General features: G+C 39.5%; 1 protein-coding gene across 1 annotated transcript in view; it reads right to left on the minus strand.

Moving 5' to 3' along the window:
- Nucleotides 1-3,545: 3,545 nt before the first annotated feature.
- TEX26 (testis expressed 26) overlaps nt 3,546-26,246 on the minus strand; it is a 37,380-nt gene continuing 14,679 nt past the window's right edge. Inside the window, 5 exon segments of the mRNA XM_012931823.1 lie at nt 3,546-3,622; nt 7,910-7,986; nt 7,988-8,069; nt 10,380-10,553; nt 19,546-19,693. Coding sequence (XP_012787277.1) covers nt 3,546-3,622; nt 7,910-7,986; nt 7,988-8,069; nt 10,380-10,553; nt 19,546-19,693 — 558 coding nt within the window.

Here is a 26,246-nt window from a genome sequence, read left to right on the forward strand (position 1 = left end):
ACCCTAATCCTAAATCTACAGTAACATTACCCTCGCTTAGTTATTGTGAGATATTTTTAACATTTATTTTAATTTACAAGATCAATTATACAAATTAAGTCAAAGATATAGGAGAATTAAAAACTACAATAGGGTCAGAGAGAGTATAGGGGTTAAGGTGCTTGCCTTGCATGTGATTAGCCTGGTTCAGTTCTCACCACTTGGAATGGTGAGAAATAAATACTGTAATAAACATGCTAAAATGTTATTTCTTCTGTTCACAGAACATACAGGTTAATCATATACTGAGCATTAAATTCTGCTCACTTTTTCCAAAGCAAAGATCTTTTCCCCACTTTCAAATGAGAAATCAACAAGAAGATTTTTAAAGTCCTGTAATCAGTGGAAAAATTAGAAGCCTCTTCATTATGATTCCTGTTCTTAGATAAACTAAAAACAAACAAAAAATTAATAGAGAAGGAAAGTAGAGTAGAAAAAAATTCAAAAATTGATGATATTGTAAATCTCAATAGTGAGTAGGGGTATATAGCTTAAAACTATTATTACTTTAAAACAAAGAACAAGGGTCTATGGATGTGGATTAGTGGTATAAAGCATAACTAGCATCCAGAAGACCTGGGCTAAATCTCTGGTATGGCTAAAAAGGACACCGACATAAATATCACATCGCATTTAGAACCAATATGCATCATATTTCCCCTTGATTATTGAAAAAAATGAACCATAAGTCTCTAGTGCTCCCACTGATTTTCAGATTGTCTTCATTTGAATTATTTTCCTTTTTCATGTTGTTTTTTGTCAATGTTGTAGTGAGAGAAAACAAAACAATCAAGAATTTTCCTTCTTAAATGATAGGGCAAACAGGATGAAAAATCTCATATAAACTCTAAGTATTAAATGAGAGAAATTCTAGACAATTTCTGATCATTTACAAAATACTTTATCTACAAACTTGATAAGACCAAAATGATCAATGAATACTATGTCTAATAATATGTCTAATAATTTTTAAAAAAGAGACAGCATGATTGTATTGCTACCGATTGAAAAGAGCTCACTTGACATTCAAAGGATCAGGAAGACTTAAGGAAGAAAGTCACCAAGAGGATTGTGAGTTTGGGGAATAAACAATCCTGAAGGTTTCAGTTCATCAATGGCACATATTGTCAAGTCATTCTACCTTTGCATTTATCCCTTTCCTTATTTTTGAGTATAGGTAACAGTGCGTACTTTACACGGTCATTGGAATGGACAGAGTGTCTTGTCCATAAAAGACATTACATATCCCACATTACACATCCCTTGTGCATTATAGCACAATTTCTTTATCCATTCATTTGTTGTTTATTTGGGCTGTATGTGAAATATAAAGAGACATAGTAAGGATGGGCTGGAGCGATAGCACAGCGGTAGGGCGTTTGCCTTGCACGCAGTCAACCTGGGTTTGATTCCTCCGCCCCTCTCTGAGAGCCCTGCAAGCTACCGAGAGTATCTCTTCCGAATGGCAGAGCCTGGCAAGCTATCCGTGGCGTATTCAATATACCAAAAATAGTAACAAAAAGGTCTCGCAATAGAGACATTACTGGTGCCCGCTCGAGCAAATCGATGAGCAACGGGATGACAGTGACAGTGATGCAGTGATAGTAAGGGAGCAACACAGGGCCAAAGGTAACAGAACTGGAGACTTGGTCTACAGTTTATTTGGGGGGTGGTAGGGGTGAGGAGAGGGAGAAGGAATCTTCCCTCCTAGGGAAAGTGGCAAAGGGAAATAGGCGCTCTAGTGGTAGAACAATACTGTAAAGAATGATCATTCATTAAAAATGGGAAGAAAAGTGAACAAATAAAAATAAAACCATGCTTAGAAAAAACCAATAACAATAATTCTTAGTAAACAGGGACTAGAGAGATAATGCAGCAATACAGCAGATAAGGTACTTACCTTGCATGTGTTCGGCCTGTTTCAATCCCTGGTCCCCTGAGCCCCACTGAGAGTGATCCCTTGAGTGCAGAACTAGGACTAAAGCCTTGAGCACTGCTGAGTGTGCATCAACATCCCCAACCCCTAAGAAAATAATGTAGTCTTACCTTTTACATTTTAATTATTTATTTGAGCTTTATTTACTGCAACATGATTTAAAGTATTGTTCACAATAGAGTTTTATGCTTTCATGCACCTAACATTTTGACTTTACACCATCCACTAGAGTGTCCACCTCCCACTACTTTTTAAAAATTTTTTATTGAATCACTGTGAAATAGTTACAAGCTTTCATGTTTGGGTTACAATCACATAATGATCAAATACCCATCCCTCCACCAGTGCACATTCTCCACCACCAATATTCCCAGTATACTCCTCCTTTCCCACCCTCTCCCTGCCTCCATGGCAGACAATATTCCCCATACTCTCTCTCTCTCTACTTTTGGGCATTATGGCTTGCAACACAGACACTGAGAAGTCATCATGTTAGGTCCATTATCTATTTTTGTACACATCTCCCATCCCAACTGATTCCTCCAGCCATCATTTTCTTAGTGATCCCTTCTCTATTCCATCTGCTTTCTCCCCTCCGCTTATGAAGCAGGCTTCCAGCTACGGGGCAAACCTCCTGGCCCTTGTATCTACTGTCCTTGGGTGTCAGCCTCATGTGATGTTATTCTATACTCCACAAATGAGTGAAGTCCTTCTATGTATGTCCCTCCCTTTCTGACTCATTTCATTTAGCATGATACTCTCCAGATCTCTTCCTTTATAAGCAAATTTTATGACTTCATCTCTCCTAACTGCTGCATAGTATTCCATTGTGTAGATGTACCAAAGTTTCTTTAACCAGTCATCTGTTCTAGGGCATTTCGGTTGTTTCCAGATTTTGGCTATTGTGAACAGTGCTGCAATGAATATATAGGTGCAGATGTCATTTCTACTAATGAACAGAAGTTTCCTACAAAAAGAAATACAAATGGCCAAAAGGCACATGAAAAAATGCTCCACATCGCTAGTCATCAGGGAGATGCAAATCAAAACAACAATGAGATATCATCTCACACCACAGAGACAGGCACACATTCAAAAGGAAAAAAGCAACCAGCGCTGGCATGGATGTGGGGAAAAAGGGACTCTCCTTGTTGGTGGGAATGCTGACTGATCCAGCCTTTCTGGAAAACAATATGGAAAAAAAATTTCAAAAACTAGAAATTGAGCTTCCATATGACCCCGCAATACCACTTCTGGGAATATATCCCGAGGATGCTAAAACGCCTCCACTACTTTTATCACAGGTTCTTAACCTGTCCACCTCATTGCATGCAACTTTGTTATCCCTGTTTTGTAGATTAATCTTTATGTTTCCAGCCACAGAGTAACAACTATGATAAACAAACAATAGAAATGATTTATTATTTCAAAAGTTTCACTGAGGTCATGGCTGTTCACCTACCTCTGTGTAATAGGTGGAGAGAAGGTCCTATGAGAACTGGCCTGTTTCCTCATTTGTAAACAAAGTAGTCTTGTCTGATTCTAAAAATCTATGGTTGCCTTATCTAACTCATACAGTTTTAATAATACAGAGCAGATCTGTGGAACTTTGCTCACTGTTAGCAATTGTCATTGGTGCAGCAAAACCTAAAAAAAGGAGGAGGAGAGGGATAACAGTATCATGTTCAATGTTGACATTATGTGCACCGGAACAAATGCCAAGTGTGTGTGGAGAGGGAGAGAGAGAGGTGAGTGAGAGAGAACAAAAGAGAGAGAAGAATAGAGAATGAGACAAGAGAATAGAGGAGAGACGGGAGACAAAGACAAAAAAGTGTCCCTGTTTTTATCTCTAATTATGTTTAAGTTTATTCATTTTTATGATTCCACATTTTTTGGAAGTAAAGACATTTTGTTAAAAGGGAAAAGAATGAAAAAATGCATTCAAGAGAGAACAGAAGTTCACCAGAAAGAGAAGGGCTTCAAGTACAAGTATGGAAGTTTATGCACAAAGGAAACATCAGGGTTCGGGCCATGTTTAATTTTGTTTTGTTTTGTTTTGTTTTGTTTAGGGGACATACCCAGTAATGCACAGGATTACTTCTGACTCTGCATTCAGTGATCAGTCCTGATGGGGCTCCTAGGGGACCATATGAGGTACAGGAGATTGACCTCAGGTCTACTGTGTGCAGACAACTGCTGTACTCTCTCTCCAGCCTCCTAAGCTTATGTTTGAGTTTAGAATGGCCACTGAGGTAGGAAAGATAGCTTAAAAGCTGAGTTCATTCTATATATGCAGGAGACCCAGGTTCAATCCCTTGCACCACAATGTCCCTTAGGGAAGATCCAAGAACAGAGACAGAAGTAGTTCCCGAGAACCACCATGGTACCAAATAATAACAAGTATTAATTAATAAAAATTTTAAAAAAGAGTAACCAATAAAAACATCAGAACAATTTATTCAAGTTATAAATACAGAAACTCAATACCAAACAGGGAAACAGAGTCAATAGAACAAAAGACATCCTCTGCTGTTTTCTTTCTTTCTTCCTTAGCTTGACTTTTTATCTCCCTGGTGTTATTTCTATCCTGCCTTCCCCAGCTGCTTCTCTTGGGCCACTCTGCTGATCCATCTCCTTCCCCTCTCACACAGACTCTAACAGTTTGGGCTCCTCACCTGTTTAAGAAGAAAATACAACAAAACAATGAGGTAATAACAATTCATCCTAATATATCTGCCAGGTTTTTCATTCTCTTGCTTACTCTCTCAGTCTTGCCACAAACAAGCTCTGCTGAGATATTTATCAGTTAAAATCATTAGTATCACGCCATACAGCAGCAAAACCACAAAAGGTTTGGGGGTAAGGAGATGAGGAATATCAGGAAAATTAGAACTAAGCAAACTGAATAAAACAAAGAATGACAAACAACAACAACAACTACAAAAAGTGTGGGGACCTGAGAGATAGTACAGGGGTAAGGTGATTGCCAGGAATATAGTCAACCATTGTTCAATCTTTAGCACTTCACTGTTCAAATCCTTCTAAGAATGATCCCTCACCACAGAACCAGAAGTAAGCCCTGAGTGCTGCTGAGTATGGCTCAAAACCAAATCAAAACTAAACCAAAAAAAAACCAAGTATGTGCAGTATTGTAATTACTGTACAGATTATTTTTTATTTAGGACTAAAATTATTATATCAGTTATAATATAAAACCAGGTATAGAATATTTCTGATAAAATTATAAGGAATAAATGAATGGAAGGCAAAGATAGGAAGCAAACGCAAAGGAGAAAAAACCCAATTCAGTATGAATGGAAATTAATATCAATTAAGACGTAATTCAGGGCAGGTAAGGTAGAGAAGTGTAGGAAAGATTGAAAAGAGACAAGTATGACAGTAATAGCTGGAAATGATCATGCTGGACAAGAACCAAATGTTAAAATAGGTAAAGGGATATTATTGATAACCTTTTGGTATCTATATTGCAAGTCACAATGCCCAAAAGGAGGGAGGGAGAGAGAGGGGGAAGACGGAGAAAGAGAGAGAGAGAGAGAGAAAGAGAGAGAGAGAGGAGAGAGGGAGAAAGAGTGAGAGCAAGTGAGAGAGAATAAAAGTTCTTGCCATAAAGGCAGGCTGAGGGAGAGTGGTGGGTGTTGGGAGGGAAACTGGGGATACTGGTGCTGGGACATGTACACTGGTGGTGAGATGGGTGTTGGAACACTGTATGACTGACTCCCAATCATGTACAGCTTTGTAAGGATCTATCTCACAGTGATTCAATTAAAAATTAAAATAAATAAAATGCAATTCAAATCCACATACATGAAAAAGGTCAAAAGAATAAAATATAGAGGAAAAGATTATCAACAAAGCAGTTCCATATAAAAATATAATTAATAGACACTTGATGAATGCATACATATATACACATGTTATGCCTCTTACTTGTCAGCCCTTAGCATAACTGGTACCGAAGAGTGAACTAAAGCTAAGAAAGAAGAGAGAAACTGCACTCTGACAGCAGACCCTACATCCACCCATTAGTGCAATCTGGCAGACCTATGGAAATTCTTGCCTACACTAGTTTCCTGTTAACGGAAGCCAGGAAAGCTAAGAAACTAGTTTCAGCTGGCACTAAATTTATCTTGTTAGCTCAGAGATCATGTCTGAGCTGCCTAAGCTTTGATAAAAGGTCAACTAGTTGAACATTATTCTAATGCCAAGAATCAGCTTACTCTAGGAATCTTGGAGTAAGTGGATCCAAGTGGAGCAATGACTGCTAGAGGACTCTGAAGAGTCCCCAGTTCACCCTCAGGGGACTCTGCCAAGGCTCAGATTGCAAATAGCACAGAGAAAACAAGAGGAAGAGATGTGTCCAACCACCACCATGGCTTCTACACAGGCAGAGAAGTGACAGCTCCATCTGTATCATGAGTCCCTGGGCATGTGGGAGCAGATGCTCTGGGAAGACTGAAATACTCATTCTATAGGGTCGGACAGATGTTGCTCCGAAAGGTGAAAGAGTACCTTATAAACTGCAGATGATGGCTTTATAGAAATGAACTAACACTCAGGAAAGGAACGTATAACTTCTGTTCCGTCTCTTGGGAAGATCTGACCAGTAGACCTGAAGGAGCTTTGGCTTCCTTCTGAAGTGTCAAACTGGCCTAGAGGCATCTGCTGAGAGGAACAAGTCTCCCAGTGGAGAATACAGACTTCTGTGTATGCCTGGGCATGAAGCAAAGCATCTGTTTTGTGTACTGACTTGAAACTCAATATTCAAGTTCTTCTAAGGGACTTTGAACATGCATGAATTCACACACACACACACACACACACACACACACACACACACACACACACACACACACACACCATTTCCAGTCTTCCCTGCAGGAAGGTTTCAATCTTATGTGGAACAACAGATGCCAGACTGAAAAGGCTTCAAACAAGAATTTCAGAAGATCAAGCCCTTCCTATTGAGTCCGGGGACATAGATTAGGGACCAGAGAGTTGGGTAGGAGAAAAATTACAATTGAAGAGTATTTGGTGGATGACACAGGACACAAAACAAGACAGTAACTCCCATAATGGTGAGCCTAGAATACAAAGTAGGGTAAAGAAGATTGGTTAAGAAACTAGAATATCTCTTCCTATATATCTCTTCCTATTTTCTTTTTACTTTTTCCTTAAACATTTTTTTGTAATGCACCTATTAGTTTAGTGGTTTATGACAACACTTTTTAAAATAAATACATCCATCCACATAGGAGCATTGCCTCCAAAATGAGGAGTAATACTGTGTGTGATTCTAGAATTGGGTGCTGAAAAGAAGCTGATGAAAAAGGTCAGTTTCCTCTCTGCCAACATTAATTCTCTGATACGGTCATGCGCAGGATGACCGGTTGTACTAAGATGCTCCCAAACTGATTCCAATCACCAGGCTCTGAAATGAGCCCACAATGTCATTGTTATTTTTGAGGATGTATGATTCATGAAGATTATTATGTGTTCTAGAAAATTCTGTCACAAAAGAAGTAACACCAAATATGAACTAAAGTTTAACGAAAATAAAACAAGACTGTGAGCTAATATAGACATTCCCTGGAGAAATCAATTAGTTGTAATAGGAAAAGAAGTCATCCTGGAGAAATTTAATTGCAGGCAGCAAACTCAGGATGAGAAATGAAGTAAGGACTGGACATTTCTTTGCAGTGAGTGGGGATATAGTTAGCTTTGTAAAGAGAATTTCAAAGGAGGCTGAATTTTGCCCTAAACTATAGGATTTGTTTTTCAGGACATATTTTTCTTTTTCTGGACATTCCAGTTACTGGAAGTTAAAACCATTTTTATTTGGCATACAACAGTACATTATAATCTGCCGTTTCATTAAACAACTCACTCATATAGATGGATTATAAATGAACTTACATTTTTGGGAAACACTCTGAAGGTAACTGTAGACTTGAGCAGGAGGGAATGAGTTCAACACTGTTATAAAGCTAGGCAGATTTCCCATAATCACTTTGGTATATAGACTGATACTTTCTGCACCGCTGGTCACTTACTTGACTGAGCAGCACAGCAGGCACTAGGAAACGCAAGAGAAAAGAAAATGTAAGTCTATCTCTGAGCATGGGATTCTTCCTCTTATTTGTTGGCTCGTCCTGAATCAGAAAACTTCAAGATATTGGATACTGAGTGTATCCAACAGTATGAAGTGACTCTTCCCATGACTTGGGCTTTGCAAAGTTTCAGGGATTTCATGGATGTTGGCTGCCTCTGGGAGTGACTGAAGATAATAGAAGGTCATTGAGCTTGCCATCCAGCCTCAGAAAAGAAGTTTTCCCTGAAATGGACTCTTCTGTGTGCCAGCATGTTAGAGTGCAATATTCACCATGTGCTCAATAAACAAATGCCTTTTTATAAGAAGCTTCTTTTCACTTTAGACTACTGTCTCCTTAGACTTGAACCAACTAACGAGGACCTGTTCGACAGACGCTCAGAGACATCCCTTAGGCACTAAGGGTCCTTGAAGAAACACTTGGAAGGACAATGATACTATGGTAATTTCTCATTGTCCATGCAGATTCATAGGAGTATAAGAAGCAGACAAAACCAAAATCACTGAATGCTATTTAGTGTGGATTCTGATTCTATGATGTTATCATAAAAAAAATGAAGAAATGAAGTGAAAACCTACTTTCTACAACTTGATCCATTTGATAAATCCTCAACAACACCTTATAAGCACTGTTTTCAATAAATACATTTGTGGAGTAGCTTGGGAAGCCTTGTGGTATTGAAGTGTGGTAAATGTGTATATCAAACGTTAAATTTTAACACTACTATAATCATGTGACATAAACTGTAGTAAATAAATTTAGTGAAAGAAAACAGCAGAAAAGCAATCAACAAAAACACTGCTTTCAGTCTTTCAAGCAAGTCCAGATTCTAAAAAAAGAGAACACTCATTCACCAAATGAAAACCAAGTTGGTGAGGGAATTTGATGCTACATCCTGGTAAGGTAATTGTAGTGTCTGGAAATTCTTTAATTGAAGAAGAGAAAACTTAGTGGTATATAATGAAATTTTCACAGAATAATATACTAGTTAACCTCCTTGTGAAGAAATAGAACCAATAGAAGCTTAGTGAAGAACGTTCCAGCTGTTGAGAATATTTTGGTTTTGGGGGCACCACTCAACAGTGTTCAGGATTTATTCCTGATTCTGAGCCCAGGGATCACTTTTGGAGGGCTCTGTGGACTATATGGAGTGGTTTGAACTCAGGTTGGTTACATGAAAGCAAGTGCCCTACCCACTTCACTATCTCTCTTTAGTGCTGATGTTAAGAATTTTTTAAATAGTTGGAGTATCTAAGAATGAAGGGACTGCCTTGCTTAAGGGGCATTCTCCTGAGGAATTCATATAGGAAAAATATTAGCCTTTGGAAAGGATGAGAGAATAGAGAGAATTTCTTCTCCATAAAGATCTAGACAAGGAAACTTCTAAGCTGCTTTCTAATGCCAAGACAATTAACTTTAATTCCATTATCTTTTCCGCTAAGTCATAGACAAGCAATACTTAGTGATAGTTCTATGATAATAAATTCATAGATAATTTATTATCTATGATAATAAATCCCAATGTCACACTGCCTCCATATTATCCTCCAACCCAGTGGCTTGGAGGTAGTTTGGTCATGGAACTTTCAAAAGCTTTCCTGTTGAAAACAATAGAAATCAGTGTAATATGAAAAAGTACTCAAATAGAATGGATGCGAAATCTGTAGTTGCAGGCCCGAGCAATAATACAGTAGATAGGGCACTTACCTTGCATGAGTTGATCCAGGTTTAATTCTGGCATTCTATATGGTACCCCAGGAGTAGTTATCAGGAGTAATTTCTGAGCACAGAGCTAGGAATAACCTCTGAGCACCTCTGGGTGTGGCCCCCAAAGAAACAAATTAATAAAATAAAACCCTTCTGTTCTTTAAAAAATATATCTGTAGTTGCTTGAAGGGTGTTCCATGTGGCTAAACTTTAAGTCGACAATGGACAAATCTAATTTGATTACCACATAACCTCTTTTTCTATTATTCTATGGTAACTGAATCTATCTTTTAATTTTTATGCGGTGGAAGTGTCCCTCAACCCCCAAACTGCCCTTCTAGAAGGATAATGTACTTATTACATGCATAAGTTCAGCTTTCTTATGATCTGTTTGTTCCTAGGTTTTGAGGCTAGGCGCTATGGGAGTATGGAGTCTAGGCAAGGTTCACTGGCCATCTCCATGCCTAGAATCAAGATTACCTAGCAGGATGCTAAATGCTAAAGAATCTTGGAGCAGTTTCATAGGATCAGTAAACTTTTTTTAAAAAAAAAGAAACAGGTATATTTACCTATACCCTGAGCAGCTGGCAGCTTTGAACAGTATCCATAGTTAAAGGCAAAATCCCTAAGCTCTGTAACTCTAACAGGAATTTTGTAATTTTGCCGGAATTCAGTATCTGCACGCTGGGGAACTAATGTTTCTTTCTGTGAAGTCATCTGATAATTTTCCTTAATCTCCTGAGCTGGAATAAGATTGTAAATGGAAGAAAATAATTAGCCTTACAAGTTATTTCTAAATAACATTATATTTCCATCCATTTTACTCCTGGCATTTATCACATTAAAATCTACTACTTGTATTTAAAATACATGGTCAAAGTATTTTTTATGAATATTTCAACCAAGAAATGATTTTCTGCTTTGTCAGACACAGAAAGTGTAGCTCAAATTATTAGAAGTGGTTTCTAATGAAGAGATCATATACCCATTAGAAATGCCTTTTGTTCTGCTCAGTGGACAGGGTAGAAGCAAAGTGAAATATTTCAGGTCTGGCTAGGATTGTCATTTAAACATAGCACATTGGTTAAAACTGAATTTCTAATAAACAATTAAGTGTTAGTGGAAATACATGTGCACATTAGTTATCTACTGAATATCATCATTCAAATATAATTGTATATCCTACATTTTTATTTGAAAAAGCTAGCAGCCCTCTTTGGGAAAGCACATTTCATTCCCATTTCCTGAAAAAAAAAGTCATTTGAAGTTTATCCTTTATTTATGGAAGGCCCAGTAACATTATTTATTATTAGAAAACAATAGTATCACTATTTCTTTGAAACAACTCTGCTAACAAAGAATTATTAAGTACATAGACATGAAATATACAAGTACTTATTAAATGCCAGTTTGTGTAAGCACTACCTGGTTTTAGTTGAAAATCCCAAGCTATTTATTTTAGAATAATTTCATCTCTAACTCTTGTAAATTCTTGGCTAAGTGAAATACAGAATATGTAACTCAAAATGTGCTCGTTGAATGTTGAGGTATGTACTAACTTTACTTAATGTCTTTGTCAACATAAACAATGGCTTACATGTCAGGAACTGGGGTAGAGGGAGTGATATTATATTGGGTCAATACAGAATTGGGTCAGAGGCACATTATTTAATACCAAAATTATACATGAATATGTTTAAAAGCATTATTTTCACAAGCATTGTCCTATTAGCACAAGTTTCTATAGATACAAAAATCAATTGTTTTCCAAGTTAGTTTTTCAATATGTGTCTTTTCCAAATAAATTCAAATATATCTTGTATATCAAAAGATTTGTGATGTCACTTAATGGCACTCAAAAGACTTTCATGTTGATTTTTAAAATATATCTCTAGCTGGAAAAAAACCCGAGTGCCCAAGAACAGATAACTGGTTAAAGAAACTTTGTATGTCTACACAATGGAATACTATGCAGCTGTTAGAAAAGATTGAATCATGAAATTTGCATACAAGTGGATAATCACAGAGAGTATCATGTTAAGTGAAATGAGTCACAAAGAGAGGGACAGATATAGAATGACTGTACTCTTTTGTGGAATATAAAGTAGCACAATAAGAGACTAATACCTAAGGATAGTAGAGATAAGTGTCAGGAGGATCACTCCATGGCTTGGAAGTCGGTCTCACAAGCTAGGGGAAAGGGCAACTGGGATAAAGTAGGGACCACTGAGTAAATGATGGTTGGAGGACTAGCTTGGGATGGGAGATGCATGCTGAAAGTAGACTATAACCAAACATGATGGCCGCTTAGTACCTGTATTGCAAACCATAACACCCAAAGGGAGAGAGAGCATAAGAGGGAATGTGCCTTACACAGAGGCAGGAGGTGGGAAGGGGTGGGGGTGGCGGGAGGGATACTGGAAACATTGGTGGTGGAGAAAAGGCAGTGGTAGAAGGATGGGCACTAGATCATTGTATGACTGAAATATAATCACAAAAGTTTGTAAGTCTGTAACTGTATGTCACAGTGATTCATTTAAAAAAATAATAAAAATTAATAAAATTTAAAAAATGCGCCACGGGTAGCTTGCCAGGCCTGCCGTGAGGGCGAGATACTCTCAGTAGCTTGTTGAACTCTCCAAGAGGGACAGAGGACTCAAACCCAGGTCGACTTCATGCAAGGCAAACACCCTACCCACTGTGCTATTGCTCCAGCCCCATTAAAAATATAAAATAAAATAAAATATGTCTCTGTCTAGACCAGCACAGGGCAAAAGGGCTTCACTACATGTTGCCTCTTTATTTAGATAACTCAGAAGGAGAGGATGTGGGCCTGAATACCCACATTCAATACCTGAATACTTTTATGAAGTCCCAATGACTTCATAAAACATCCAAGAAGACAAGGTTAATGATGGAAGGAAACTCCAACACACAACGTCATGATATTCTAAAAAAATACTTTGGAAAAGTCATCTGACACTATTTTTATTGCAAACCATCTATAATGTGGTCCTTGTAAACCACTGTGGGAAATCATGCCCCTAACAAAAACCCTGCGGTTGGGATTGTGCCCTGAGTAAAACAGTTTAGATTTTTCAGAATATAACAAAACAGCAAGTACATGCCCAGGAAAGGATAAAACAGTTTGGGGTCTTGTATCTATAATGGGCAACATAGGCAAAAATAGAATATAAAATTGTCTCTTTATACTTTTGGGGTGCCTGCTCAAATTTGTACCCATTGAATGTTTATGTACTTACTAACAGTCCTCAATGTCTCTGTAAACATAAATAATGCCTCATATATTGGGAACTGGGGGAGGGGGAGAGATAATTTTATTGAACAGATGGCTGTGAGCTTACTCATGGCTGCCCTGGCTATCTGGAGGCTTCAGTGGTCCTTGTGTACTTGCTTTTCTCATTCACTGTGACACCTACCCCTCACTGGATGGAGGTCAAAGGTGCCAATCTGATTTGCTTTATTGTGATAAATTGCCACAGATTACTAGTGGGACTGGAGTGATAGCACAGCGGGTAGGGCATTTGCCTTGCACGCGGCCGACCCGGGTTCAATTCCCCCATCCCTCTCGGAAAGCCCAGCAAGCTACCGAGAGTATCCTGCCAGCACAGCAGAGCCTGGCAAGGTACCCGTGGCATATTCAATATGCCAAAAACAGTAACAAGTCTCACAATGGAGATGTTACTGGTGGCTACGTGAGCAAATTGATGAACAACGGGATTACAGTGCTACAGCGCTACTAGTGGCTTTGCAAAAGAAATGCAAATTTCTGTTGAAACACTTGATTTCTCATGCCTAGCCCTGATCTGCATTTATACCAACTAATAGCAAATATTTCAATTCCTATATTCTGTTCTGTGCTACAGTCAAATATGTTTTATTTTATTGTTCTGCCTTAAGTCAATCTCGAACTAGTGTGATTACGTGTAGGGCAAACAGATATGGAATATAATGCCTTAGAACTGTAACATGAACTGTGGTTCTCTCATGGAGATAAGACACCAGGATTACCTGGTAATTTTTTGCAAAATTTGTGCACTGACCCTTACTTCAGATATTACCTGATGAGGCCATCAGAAAAGAAACATAGGAGATAAAGTTAACTTAGACTTAAACTACAACTATACATGGCCAAAAAGGAAGAGGGAGAAGTTTCACTTCAAAGAAGTGAAGCATGGTGCAGGGTGCAAGGTCAGTATAAAGGACGAAAATTCATCAGTACATAGAGATCATGGAACACTTAGGGAGAGAGTTGGAGCAAGGACAAGATTATACAGGGTACTTGTTAAGATGGTGTTAAGATTTTATCTTTTAACCTGGGGACAGGAGGGAGTCATTAAAAGGGATTAAAGTAGAAGTCAGAAGGCAACATCAATGTACACATCTGAAAACTCACTATAGCTATAGTATAAACAGTGGATAATAGAAGACAAAATGGAAACAATAGTTGCATTAGAGGTCATCTGAGGGAGAAACCTAGGTAGCCTGAATTAATGTAGTGAATGTGGTGGGCAGGTAGAGAAGCAGATGGAGTGAGAGGTTTAGGAGGATGTCATGACAGAACTTCAGTTTTTATCTGCACATGGGGAAATAGTAATTTAATTTATACATGCTGAAAAGTCAACTTTGGAAACTTAAAAGTATTTTTTTATTGAATCATATAAGACACTGTTACAAAGCTTTGATGTTTGAGTTTTCAGCCATACCATGATTGAGCACCCATCCTTCCACCAGTGCACATTTTCCACCACCAATGTCCCCAATATTCCCCCCATCCCACCCCTCTTCCTGCCTCTATGGCAGACAATTTCCCCCTACTCTCTCTCTCTCTATTTTGCGGCATTATGGTTTACAATACAGATATTGAGAAGCTATCACTTTTGGTCATTTATCTACTTTCTGCTCACATCTCCCATCCCGAGCAATCCCTCCAACCATCATGACTTGGTGATCCCTTCTATATTCCAGCTGTCTTCTCCCCCAGCTCATGAGGCAGGCTGCCAACCATAGAGCAATACTTGCTCTTGTCTCTACTGTCCTTGGGTGTCAGCCTTATATTATGTTATTTTATACTCCACAAATGAATGCAGTCATTTTTTGTCTGTCCCTCTCTTTCTAACTCATTTCACTTAGCATGATACTCTCCATGTCTATCCATTATAGGCACATCTCGTGACTTCATCTTTCCTAACAGCTGCATAGTATTCCAATGTATATATGTACTAAAGTTTCTTTAACCAGTTGTCTGTTCTTGGGTACTTGGGTTGTTTCCAGATTCTGGCTATTGTGAGCAGTGCTGCAATGAACATACAGGTACAGATGTCATTTCTACTGTGCTTTTTTGCACCCTCAGGATATATTCCCAGAAGTGGTATTATGGGGTCATATGATACCATATGAAAGCTCAATTTCTAGGTTTTGAAGGAATGCCCCTATAGTTTTCCAAAAAGGCTGGACCAGTTGGCATTCCCACCAACAATGAGAGTCCCTTTTCCCCCACATATACACCATCACTGGTTGCTTTTTTCCTTTTGAATGTGTGCCTGTCTCTGTGGTGTGAGATGATATCTCATTGTTGTTTTGATTTGCATCTCCCTGATGACTAGCGATGTGGAGCATTTTTTCATGTGCCTTTTGGCCATTTGTATTTCTTTTTTGAAGAAGTTTCTGTTAATTTCTTCTTCCCATTTTTTTATGGGGTTGGAGGTTTTCTCTTGTACAGTTCTACTAGTGTCTTGTATATCCTGGCTATTAACCCTTTATCATATGGATAGCACTGTAGCACTGTAGTCCCATTGTTCATCGATTTGCTGGAACAGGCACCAATAATGTCTCCATTGTGAGACGTTATAGGTCCCCAATACCTTTGGGGACCTATGAGGTACAACGATGAGGAGTAAAACAAAACAAAACTCAGTATCACTTCACTTGTATCACTTGTCTTCCCGTTAATCTTCAATTTGCTCGAGCGGGGGCCAGTAACATCTCCATTTGTCCCTGTCGCATGCTAGGGTAGTCCAATGATAAATTCTTGCTCCAAGAACAGAAAGAGCCTCAAACTGTTCATTCAGGGTTTTGACGAAGAAGTTGATCATCTACTTGGTGGGTGGCCATGCGGTCTTTTAACATCCCGTGGAGTCTAGTCGGTAACAGCTCTAGTCCACTGGTCGTCTCTGAATCACATTACATGTCTGACCCATCTGATTTTTGATGTCTTGGCAAACAAGACATCATCCCTGATTCTTGACCATTGACAGAGGTCAGAACTCCGGATTCCTTCTCTCACTTGAGTGAGACATGATACTCCTAGCATAGATAGCTTTTTCTATTCCTCTGGGATACCCGAATAGCATTCTCATCCTGTTTGCATAGGGCCCAAATCTCTGAGGCATGTGTTAGTGCAGGAAGAACGGTGAAATCGAAAAGATGTACCCGGAGTCAGAGGTCCTTTGTCCCCCCCTTTTTTTTGGCTTTTTTTGGTGGAGGGTCACACCAGGTGATGCACAGGGGTTACTCCCAGCTCATACACTCAGGTATTAACTCCTGGTGGTGCTCAAGGTACCATATGGGATGCTGGGAATCGAACCCGGGTCGGCCACATGCAAGGCAAATGTCCTACCTGCTGTGCTATTGCTCCAGCCCCCTTTGTCCTCTTAACTACTTCTTTAACGCTCTTGAAGGTGTTCCAAGCTGCTCTCTTCCTCCTGCGCAGTTCTGGCTCGAAGTCGTTCCTCATGTTGAGTTCTCGACCCAGGTACACATACCTGCTGCATTCGGAGATGTTCGTTCCATTGAGAGCAAATGGAGCATCAGAGACTAGTTCATTTTTCATGAGCATCGTCTTTGTTGAGGTTCAACTGCAGTCTGACCTTTCCACACTCGAGGTCGAAGTTGGCCAGCATTTGTGCCACTTGGCTAATGTTTGGCGTTATGAGAACGATGTCATCAGCAAAGCGAGGTGATGTAGTTGCCAACTGTCTATCTTCACTCCCATTCCTTCCCATTCCAGTTGCCGCATGATGTTCTCGAGGGTGGCACGGAAGAGTTTCAGTTACCTATGAAGAGCTTTGGGGACCTATGGGCTACAACAATGAGGAGTAAAACAAAAACAAAACTCAGTAAAACAATAAAAATGGAAATTTCTAGAAGGAGGGAAGCAGGTTGATGTTATGCCTCACTAGAGAAAATCATTTGAAAAGGTCTCTCAAGTCAGGTAATATTTTAGCTGGGGTTTAAAGAACAACAAATGGAAACCACAGAAAGGGCTTAGAGAAGAATATTTTAGATAAAGGACACAATCTATATAGTGGCCAGAGTTGAGAAATTAGTTATAAAATACCTTATAGGACTTGAAGAAAATCCTATGGAACTGGAGGTTATCATGTTACACAAAGTAAGTCAGAATAAGAAAGATAAATATATGTATATGCTGTATCATAAAATAAGTATCAATAAATTCATGAAGGTTAAAATCATACCAAGGATCTTTTCCAATTACAATGCAATGGTTATAGAAAAGGATCTTATGTATATATACAATCATATATACCCTGTATATTGTGTGTATATATACCCTTCATATTGTGTATATATATATCTATACATAGTTTTTGGCTAATGTATAATAATCATTTAAGTCTAAGTGTAAAGTATATGTATCTCCCAGGTATCTCCTTCTGATGCCCCAAGTTAGTATAGATAGGCCTTCCCATGTTTTAATCGATATTTTTAAAGCACTTATCAATACTAGGTAATTACTTTTTATCTGTTTCTCCAATACTTTTTCCCCTGAAGGCTGATAGTTAGAAACAAAAATACCAGCTGTATATGTACACAATGTAATACCAAAGCTGCAAGGAAGGATGAAATCATGCAATTCATTGCAACTTGAATGGAACTGGAGGTATCATGTTGCACAAAGTAAGTCAGAATAAGAAAGATAAATATCAGATTGACTCACTTACCTGAACCCATTAAAATAGAATAATAGGAAAAGGAAAAGCAATTAATTAGAGGGATCCCTATATTATGCTGGAAACCTGGACTGTAGAATTGAGTGAAGAGAAAAAAAGAAATTATAGAGGGGAAGGAAGAGGCAGATGGAAGGCAACAGGGGAAGAAACTTTAAACACACTGGTGATGAACAGGTTTTATTTAACTATACATTTGAACCATAGGACCAACAAAATTGAAAGTATGAGATTCAAACTACAATAATCAAACTCAAAAATCTGCCAATCAAGGAGGCTGCCGGGGGTGGGACCGGGAGGGGTAAATTTGGATATTGGTGGAGGGAAGTTGACACTGGTGATGGGATAGATGTTGAAAAATTGTATGTGCCATTCAGAATTCTATATCCAAGCAAAATATCAAGCCACTGTAAGGAAGAAACGGGAACATTTTCAGACCTGGAATAACATACTTTAAATTTTTCCTCCCTGTAACATTTCTTGGAAGCTACTGGAGGACATTTCAGTTAAATAAGAGGGAGAGGACAAGGATAAAAAAGGCAATCAAAGAAATTCCCTGGATGTCAGCAACAACAACAAAAATGAAATCCCAGGGCATTGCTGAGCAACAAACCTACAAAAGACATATTAAACAAAAATAAAGGAGGACATTTCCCAGATTTTTCCCATAAAGATCTCCAGGGAAAGCACTAAAGCTAGTGGAGTGTTTAAAAAAATATTTGAAAAATACACTTGATAGCTGTGTGAATAATATTTTTTAAAAATTAGTGATAGGCACAGAGAAAGATATTCATATAAAAAGAATCAATTATAAAATCTCAAATGAAGGAAAGCAAAGTAAAAGTAGCCAATAATACAATATTACCTTGCTTGACACTAAATGCTTATATGATCATAGTACGATACCAAATAGTTAAATTATCACAATATATTAAATCAGCACAATCATAAACACAAACAATGTGTAATAGAATTTTGAAGATAAATGGAGAGTGAAAATATAAGAGGCAAATCATCAATTATCATAATAGGAAGTAAATCATAGTGCTTAATGTTGAGGAATCAAAAACAGCAGCATAAGCATTTAATTTTACAAATATGGGAGAGGTCATAAGAACAAAGAGTTAAAAAGAGTAAAATGAATTGCCTGTGGGGAGTAAAACTGGGAGTGAAGAGCCCTGGATCAAGGAATCATAATTATTTGATCGTAAGCCCTTTAAAGTAGCTAAGTACACACATTCATTAATTTAGTGAAAGTCGGCTTTAATTTTAGAAAATAATAGGACTGAGAGATAATATAGGGATTAAGGCTCTTGCCTTGCACAAGGATGACCCAGGCTTGATCCCCTGGACACCCCTTACACATAGTCCCAAGCACTGCCAGAGTGATCCCTCTGCTCAGGGCCAGCACCACCGAGTGTAACTCACACACTCACACACACAAAAAGTATTTAAGAATTGGAGGCAGTATTTTTAACTCCAAATCCTTCATCTGTGCCTGGTGAATTTTCCTTGTCCGTCAGGCCAACAAGATCTCTCCTGGCTCCTTCCCCAATGCACACGTTACTCACATACACAGCCCATCTTACCCACAGCAAACACCTCTTCATACTTCACAGTGCAAGCCTGCTGGCTCAAGTCTTTCTGTAGTCCAAGAGAAGGAACACATCTTTGCTGGTTCTCGGGGAAATCCTAGTACTCAGCATGTTACTGGGGAAGGGGATTGGTAGGCAAACATGCTTACCTTGCTCTCTGCTTTTAAAATCTTTCTTATTGATGGAAGTAAACAGATTTGTCACTGCCTTCTTAACCTTTTCTGCAGAAGGATCGTCTTTCCAAGGGTCATAATTCTCTTTTACTTCTTTTATGGGTGGTGTCCAGATAAAGAAGTTCTATCAAGACAAACACAATTTCCAAGAATATCCGGGCTGGAGCGATAGCAGAGCGGGTAGGGCGTTTGCCTTGCATGCAACTGACCCGGGTATGATTGCTCCGTCCTTCTCAGAGAGTCTGGCTAGCTACCAAGAGTATCCAGCCCACGCGGCAGAACCTGGCAAGATACCCATAGCATATTCAATATGCCAAAAACAGTAACAACAAGTCTCACAATGGAGATGTTACTGGTGCCCGCTCGAGCAAAGAGATGAACAATGGGATGACAGTGCTACAGTGCTATCCTTAGGGGCTCATGAAATATGGTTATAATTTCAAATACTTTTGAATCCTTTATGTTATGTAGCTACCCCACAGTTGTCAGGGCTGTGCCAGTGTGGACCATGGTTTACCTAGCCATGACACAGGTACTTGGTTACTTGATGTCTTATGTTGATGACATAAGACGTGCTATTTGGAATGTACAACTATATTGGAAATATACCAGAATTTTCTGGTTATACTGGAATCAACCAGAAATCTCTTCCAGACAGGACCAGAGGAAAAGATAATCCATGTGATTTAGAGATCAGGCCATGTGTGCATAGCAAATGGACAAGCTCTGATTTTCCCTGGGAATTCCCACCTGAGATACTTACCTGGCATGCAGAGCCCTTAGCAGTATTCTATAGAATGAGGTGAGTGGGAAGGCTATCCTCTCTCTTCATACCCCCAAAGACTTCATGATAAAACTAGACATAAATCTAGCAGTTTTTGATATATATTATATTCACTTGAGATCAGCATTTCTTTTTTTTTAATTCTTTTATTGATTCACCATGTGGAAAGTTACAAAGCTTTCAGGTTTAAGTCTCAGTTATACAATGCTCAAACACCCATCCCTTCACCAGTGCACATATTCCACCACCAAGAATCACGATATACCTCCCCCCTTCCCCCCACCTCCCCAGTCCCCCACCCCGCATGTGTAACTGGTAAATTTCACTTTACTTTCACTTTACATTGATTACATTCAATATTTAAATTAAAAAAATCACTATTATTGATTTGGAGTTTCTCCCCCCTAAAGTCGATCTGCTGAAAAGAAAGCATTTGGTAATTTGTTTTCCATTGCTGAGAATGAAGAGATATGAGGTCAGGAGGCCGCACTAGCAACAGCATAGTTTTGGATTTCTGTATTTTAGTATTTTAGTAACTAAGTCCAGAGAAATGTCTGCCAGGAATCGCAACATTGTAAGCTTGTACCTCTCAGCTACTTTATATTCCACATATGAGTGCGATCTTTCTATATCTGTTTCTTTCTTTCTGACTCATTTCACTCAGCATGATACTTTCCATGTTGATCCACTTATATGCAAATCTCATGATTTCATATTTTCTGACAGCTACATAGTATTCCATTGTGTAAATATACCAGAGTTTCTTTAGCCAATCATCTGTTTTCGGGCACTCTGTTTTTTTCCATATTGTGGCTATTGTAAACAGAGTGGCAATGAACATGGAAATGCAGATGTCATCTCTACTATACCTTTTTGCCTCTCTGGGATATATTCCCAGGAGTGGTATTGCTGGGTCAAATGGGAGCTCAATTTCTAACTTTTTGAGAATCATCCATATTGTTTTCCAAAAGGGCTGAACCAGTCGGCATTCCCACCAACAGTGAAGGAGAGTCCCTTTCTCGGCACATCCACGCCAACACCGGTTGCTTTTGTTTTTTGGGATGTGGGCCAGTCTCTGTGGTGTGAGATGATATCTCATGGTTGTTTTGATCTGCATCTCCCTGATGATTAGTGATGTTGAACATTTTCTCATGTGCCTCTCAGACATTCGGATTTCTTCTTTGGAAAAGTTGCTGTTCATTTCATCACCCCATTTTTTGATTGAGTTGGCAGTTTTCTTCTTGTGGAGTTCAACCAGTGCATTGTATATCCTTGTTATCAACCCTTTATTGGATGGGTACTGCATAAATATCCTTTCCCATTCTGTAGATTGTCTTTGTATTTTGGTCACTGTTTCTTTTGAGTTGCAGAAGCTTCTTAGTTTGAGATAGTCCCATTTATTTATCTTTGTTTTCACTTGCTTGGCCAGTGGCGTGTCAGCTTTGAAGATACCTTTGGCTTCAATGTCGTGGAGGGTTTTGCCGACCTTATCTTCAATGTACTTCAGGGATTCTGGTCTGATGTTGAGATCTTTAATCCATTTTGATCTGATTTTTGTACATGGTGATAGATGGAGGTCTCATCCCTGTTCTCAGAGGGAAGGCTTTTAGTTTTTCCCCATTGAGCACAATGCTTGCCATAGGCTTGTGATAAATGGCTTTGACTATATTGAGGAAGGTCCCTTCTATACCCATTTTGGCGAGTGTTTTCATCATAAACGGATGCTGGATCTTGTCAAAAGCTTTCTCTGGATCTATTGATATTATTATATGATTTTTATCTTTTCTTTTGTTGATATAATGGATTACGTTGATTGATTTCTGGATGTTAAACCATCTTTGCATCCCCGGGATGAATCCCACTTGGTCGTGGTGTATGATCTTTTTGATGAGTTGTTGAATTCTATTTGCTAATATTTTGTTGAGGATCTTTGCATCTGTGTTCATCAGGGATATTGGCCTGTAGTTTTCTTTTTTTGTGGTGTCTTTGTTTGCTTTTGGTATTAGGGAGATATGAGCCTCATAGAAACTGTTTGGGAGGGTTTCTGTTTCTTCAATTTCCTGGAAAAGCTTGAGAAGGACTGGCAAAAGGTCCTCTTTAAATGTTTGGAAGAACTCGCTAGTGAATCCGTCTGGACCTGGGCTTTTACTTTTGGGAAGACTTTTGATTACCATTTCAATTTTTTTGATGTTAATTGGACTATTCAGGTACTCCAGGTCTTCTTGGTTCAGCCTTGGGAGATTATAGGAGTCGAGGAATTTATCCATTTCTTCTAGGTTCTCTTGTTTCGTGGCATAGAGATTTTCAAAGTAGTCTCTGATGATCTTTTGAATTTCATTGGTTTCTGTTTTGATGTCCCCCTTTTCATTTCTGATTCGGCTTATAAGGGTTCTCTCTCTTTCTTTCTTTGTGAGTTTTGCTAGTGGTTTATCAATCTTGTTTATTTTCTCGAAGAACCAGCTCTTGGTTTCATTGATCTTTCGGATTGTCTTTTGGGTTTCCATGTTATTAATTTCTGCTCTAAGTTTTATTACCTCTTGCCTTTTGCCTGGTTTGGGCTCCTTTTGTTGGTCCTTTTCTAAGGTCTTGAGCTGTGAAGTCAAGTTATTTATGTGGGCCCTTTCTTCCTTCCTGAGATATGCTTGCAGAGATATAAATTTTCCCCTTAAAACGGCTTTAGCTGCGTCCCACAGGTTCTGGTAGCTCGTGTCTTCATTCTCATTTGTTTCTAGGTACCTTTTGATTTCTTCCTTGATTTCCTTCCTGACCCACTCATTGTTCAATATCGAGCTATTTAATTTCCAGGTGTTTGATTTGGTTTTCTGCATCTGTCCACGATTAAGTTTTATCTTCAGTGCATCATGGTCTGAAAAGATAGCTGGTACAATGTCTATCTTGTTGATTCTGTTGAGGTATGCTGTGTGGCCCAGCGCGTGGTCTATTCTGGAAAATGTTCCATGTGCACTGGAAAAGAATGTGTATTCCTTTTTTTGGGGATATAAAGTCCTGTATAGATCTATTAGCCCTCTCTCTCCTATTTCTTCCTTCAAAGCCAGTATTTCCTTGGTGAGTTTTAATCTTCTTGATCTGTCCAGAGGAGACAGTGCGGTGTTGAAGTCTCCAACTACTATTGTGTTGCTCGAGATGTCCTTCTTAAGGTCTCTTAGCAGCTGTTGTAGGTATTTAGCTGGTCCCTCATTGGGTGCGTAGACATTTAGGAGTGTGATTTCTTCCTGATGTACACATCCTGTGATTAGTAAAAAGTGGCCTTCACTATCCCTTCTAATCTTTTTCAACCTGAAGTCTATGTTGTCCGATACTAGTAAAGCCACCCCAGCTTTCTTGATGGAGTTGTTTGCTTGCAGGATTGTTTTCCATCCTTTGACATTGAGTCTGTGTTTGTTCTGACTATTCAGATGTGTTTCTTGCAGGCAGCAGAATGTTGGGTTCAGTCTTTGAAGCCATTTTGCCAGTCTGTGTCTCTAAATTGGTGAATTCAGACCATTGACATTAAGGGAGATTATTGTTATGGGATTTTGTGCCATCTTTGTGCAAGGGTTTGTTGTGCTTGTAGGGGTTGTTCTTGTCTTATAATAGCCCTGGGATTTTGTGCCATCTTTGTGCAAGGGTTTGTTGTGCTTGTAGGGGTTGTTCTTGTAATAGCCCCTTTAGTGCTTCTTTTAGGTTTGGTTTTGAGTCTATGAAGTTCCTGAGCTGTTGTTTATCCCCAAAGTAGTGTATGATTCCTTCTAGTTTGAATGAGAGTTTAGCCGGATAAAGTATTCTTGGTGAAGCATTGATTTCATTGAGTTTTTTCACTATATCCCACCATTGCCTTTGAGCTTGGAGGGTTTCCTCTGATAGATCTGCTGTGAGTCTAAGGGGTGTTCCTTTGTATGCGATTTCCTTCTTGGACCTTGCTGCTTGCAGTATTGTATCTCTCTGGATTGTGTAAAAATAAAAATAAAAGGCGCGGGCGAGGAAAGGGATGCCTCACCGCACCGAGCCAGGCACAGGGCCTAGGGCAGCAGCTGTCTCTCCCGCCACCCGAGTTCGGTAGCCTCCAGCCACTTCCCCCACCCCGGGGAGGTTGATGGCGAAGATGTGGCAGGCGAAGGAAGGAACGGAGCCATGATGGTTGGTCTCACTTGCAGTTTATTCCAGTCTTCCCTCTATACACTCTCCATCCTCTCTACACCTGTCCGCCCTCTATACACTTTCCGCCCCCTCACCTTCTCTCCAAACCCCTTTTATTGATCATGGCCCTTCCAAAGGGCGCAATACATTGACGTCACCAAAAGCACCAAAAGATCTTACAGGAAGAACATTGAGGCAACATAATTCTCTTGTATCTGCAGGCCTGCTAATCTAGGCCCCCCGGAAAGAAGATACAAAAACAAAAGGGAAGCCTTCTTTGGGCTGAAAGCACTCGGATTTACATCCCAAAGACCAGGCTGGGCTGCAGCCTGGAATCTACAATGTCAAATCAAACCTGGCTAGCACCTTAGATCTGCGGGGGTCAAAGATCAGCTAGGTTTCTGTGACAAAAGGTTTCTGTAACAAAACTCCAGAAGGCAGCTGGAAAAGGGGAAATATTCCAACACTGGATGATGTCCATCATTGTAACTATGATATGTCTTGGGGTTTTTCTGTTAGGATCTCTTTTAGCTGGCACTCTTCGGGCACCTTGAATCTGGATGCCCGCATTGCCAGCTGTGGGAAGTTTTCCACAATGATTTGTTTGACTGTGTCTTTTTCGTTGGAGTTGGTTCCCTGTGGTTCTGGTAGTCCAAAGATTCTAATGTTGTTCCTCTTGAAATCATCCCCTAGGACTCTGATTCTGGCTAGAGCTATTTTGAGGTCTCTTGGCCATGGTTTGTTGTTGCCTGTAGGCCTCTTGCAGCTCATCTTTAAGCATACTGATTCTGTCTTCGGCTGCAGTCATCCTATTGTTGAGGGCAGCCAGAGAGTTTTTGATTCCATGTACCGAATCCTTCATTTCTTTTTGAAGGTTTTTTATTTCTGCTCTCATTTCTTCCCGTATTTTGTCGGCTGTCTGTTGTATTGTTTCTGCCAGTTCTTCCTTGAAGTTGTCCATCTCTGCATTGAGTTCATTGAACATGTTGAGGATTTCAACTTTGAATTCTTTATCAGAGAGGTCAAGTTTGTAGGAAACGCCCATTGAGGTTTCCGGACTCCTTTGATCGTCCTCTGCTTGCAATGGGGATTTTCGCTGTTTCTTCATGTTGTTGTGGTGGTATGAAAGAGGGCCCTTGAAGATGAGTAGCCCTGTTTCCTTTTGTTGCGAAAAAGGATTGTGGGTAGGCTCAGTTAATAGTGGTTGCCTTTTTACTTGCCGGTTGTAGAACCTGGTCTCCTACTGAGATGTTCCTTCAATCCTTATGTGAAGTCTTGTGTTTTATTGTCCTACTGCTTGCGAATAGCTAGGATGTTAGTCTTGGATAGGATGTTGAGGAAACCATCTGCCACGGAGTGAGCTTTGGCCGGCTGGTAACGCCCACTTTTCTTAGGCCACGCCCCTGACGATTAGGGCACGCCCCTTTCCCACAACCCTACAGCGGTCAACCGGCTGGGGGTAGCGTGCCGGCCACTCTGCCGGCAGTCCGGAGGGGAGGGAAGCCTGGGGTGCTCAGAGATCAGCATTTCTAATCTCAGGTCATATGACCCATGTGGGCCCCCAAGTATTCCAAGGGTCCACAGCTGTTAGTGATGTAAATAGGGGACCTTAGACATGAGTCTAAGGGGTCAACTAGGAAGAGAAGGAAGATACAGGAAGGAAAGGAAATCAGAACGGGGCCACGGCTAGGTAAAAGTTGGAAAACATTGTTCTAGATAGTCAACAAAGTGATAAACAGTTTCTACTATTTGTGCA

The sequence above is a fragment of the Sorex araneus genome, chromosome 1 (genome assembly GCF_027595985.1).
Source record: "Sorex araneus isolate mSorAra2 chromosome 1, mSorAra2.pri, whole genome shotgun sequence".
NCBI classification, from domain to species: Eukaryota; Metazoa; Chordata; class Mammalia; order Eulipotyphla; family Soricidae; genus Sorex; species Sorex araneus.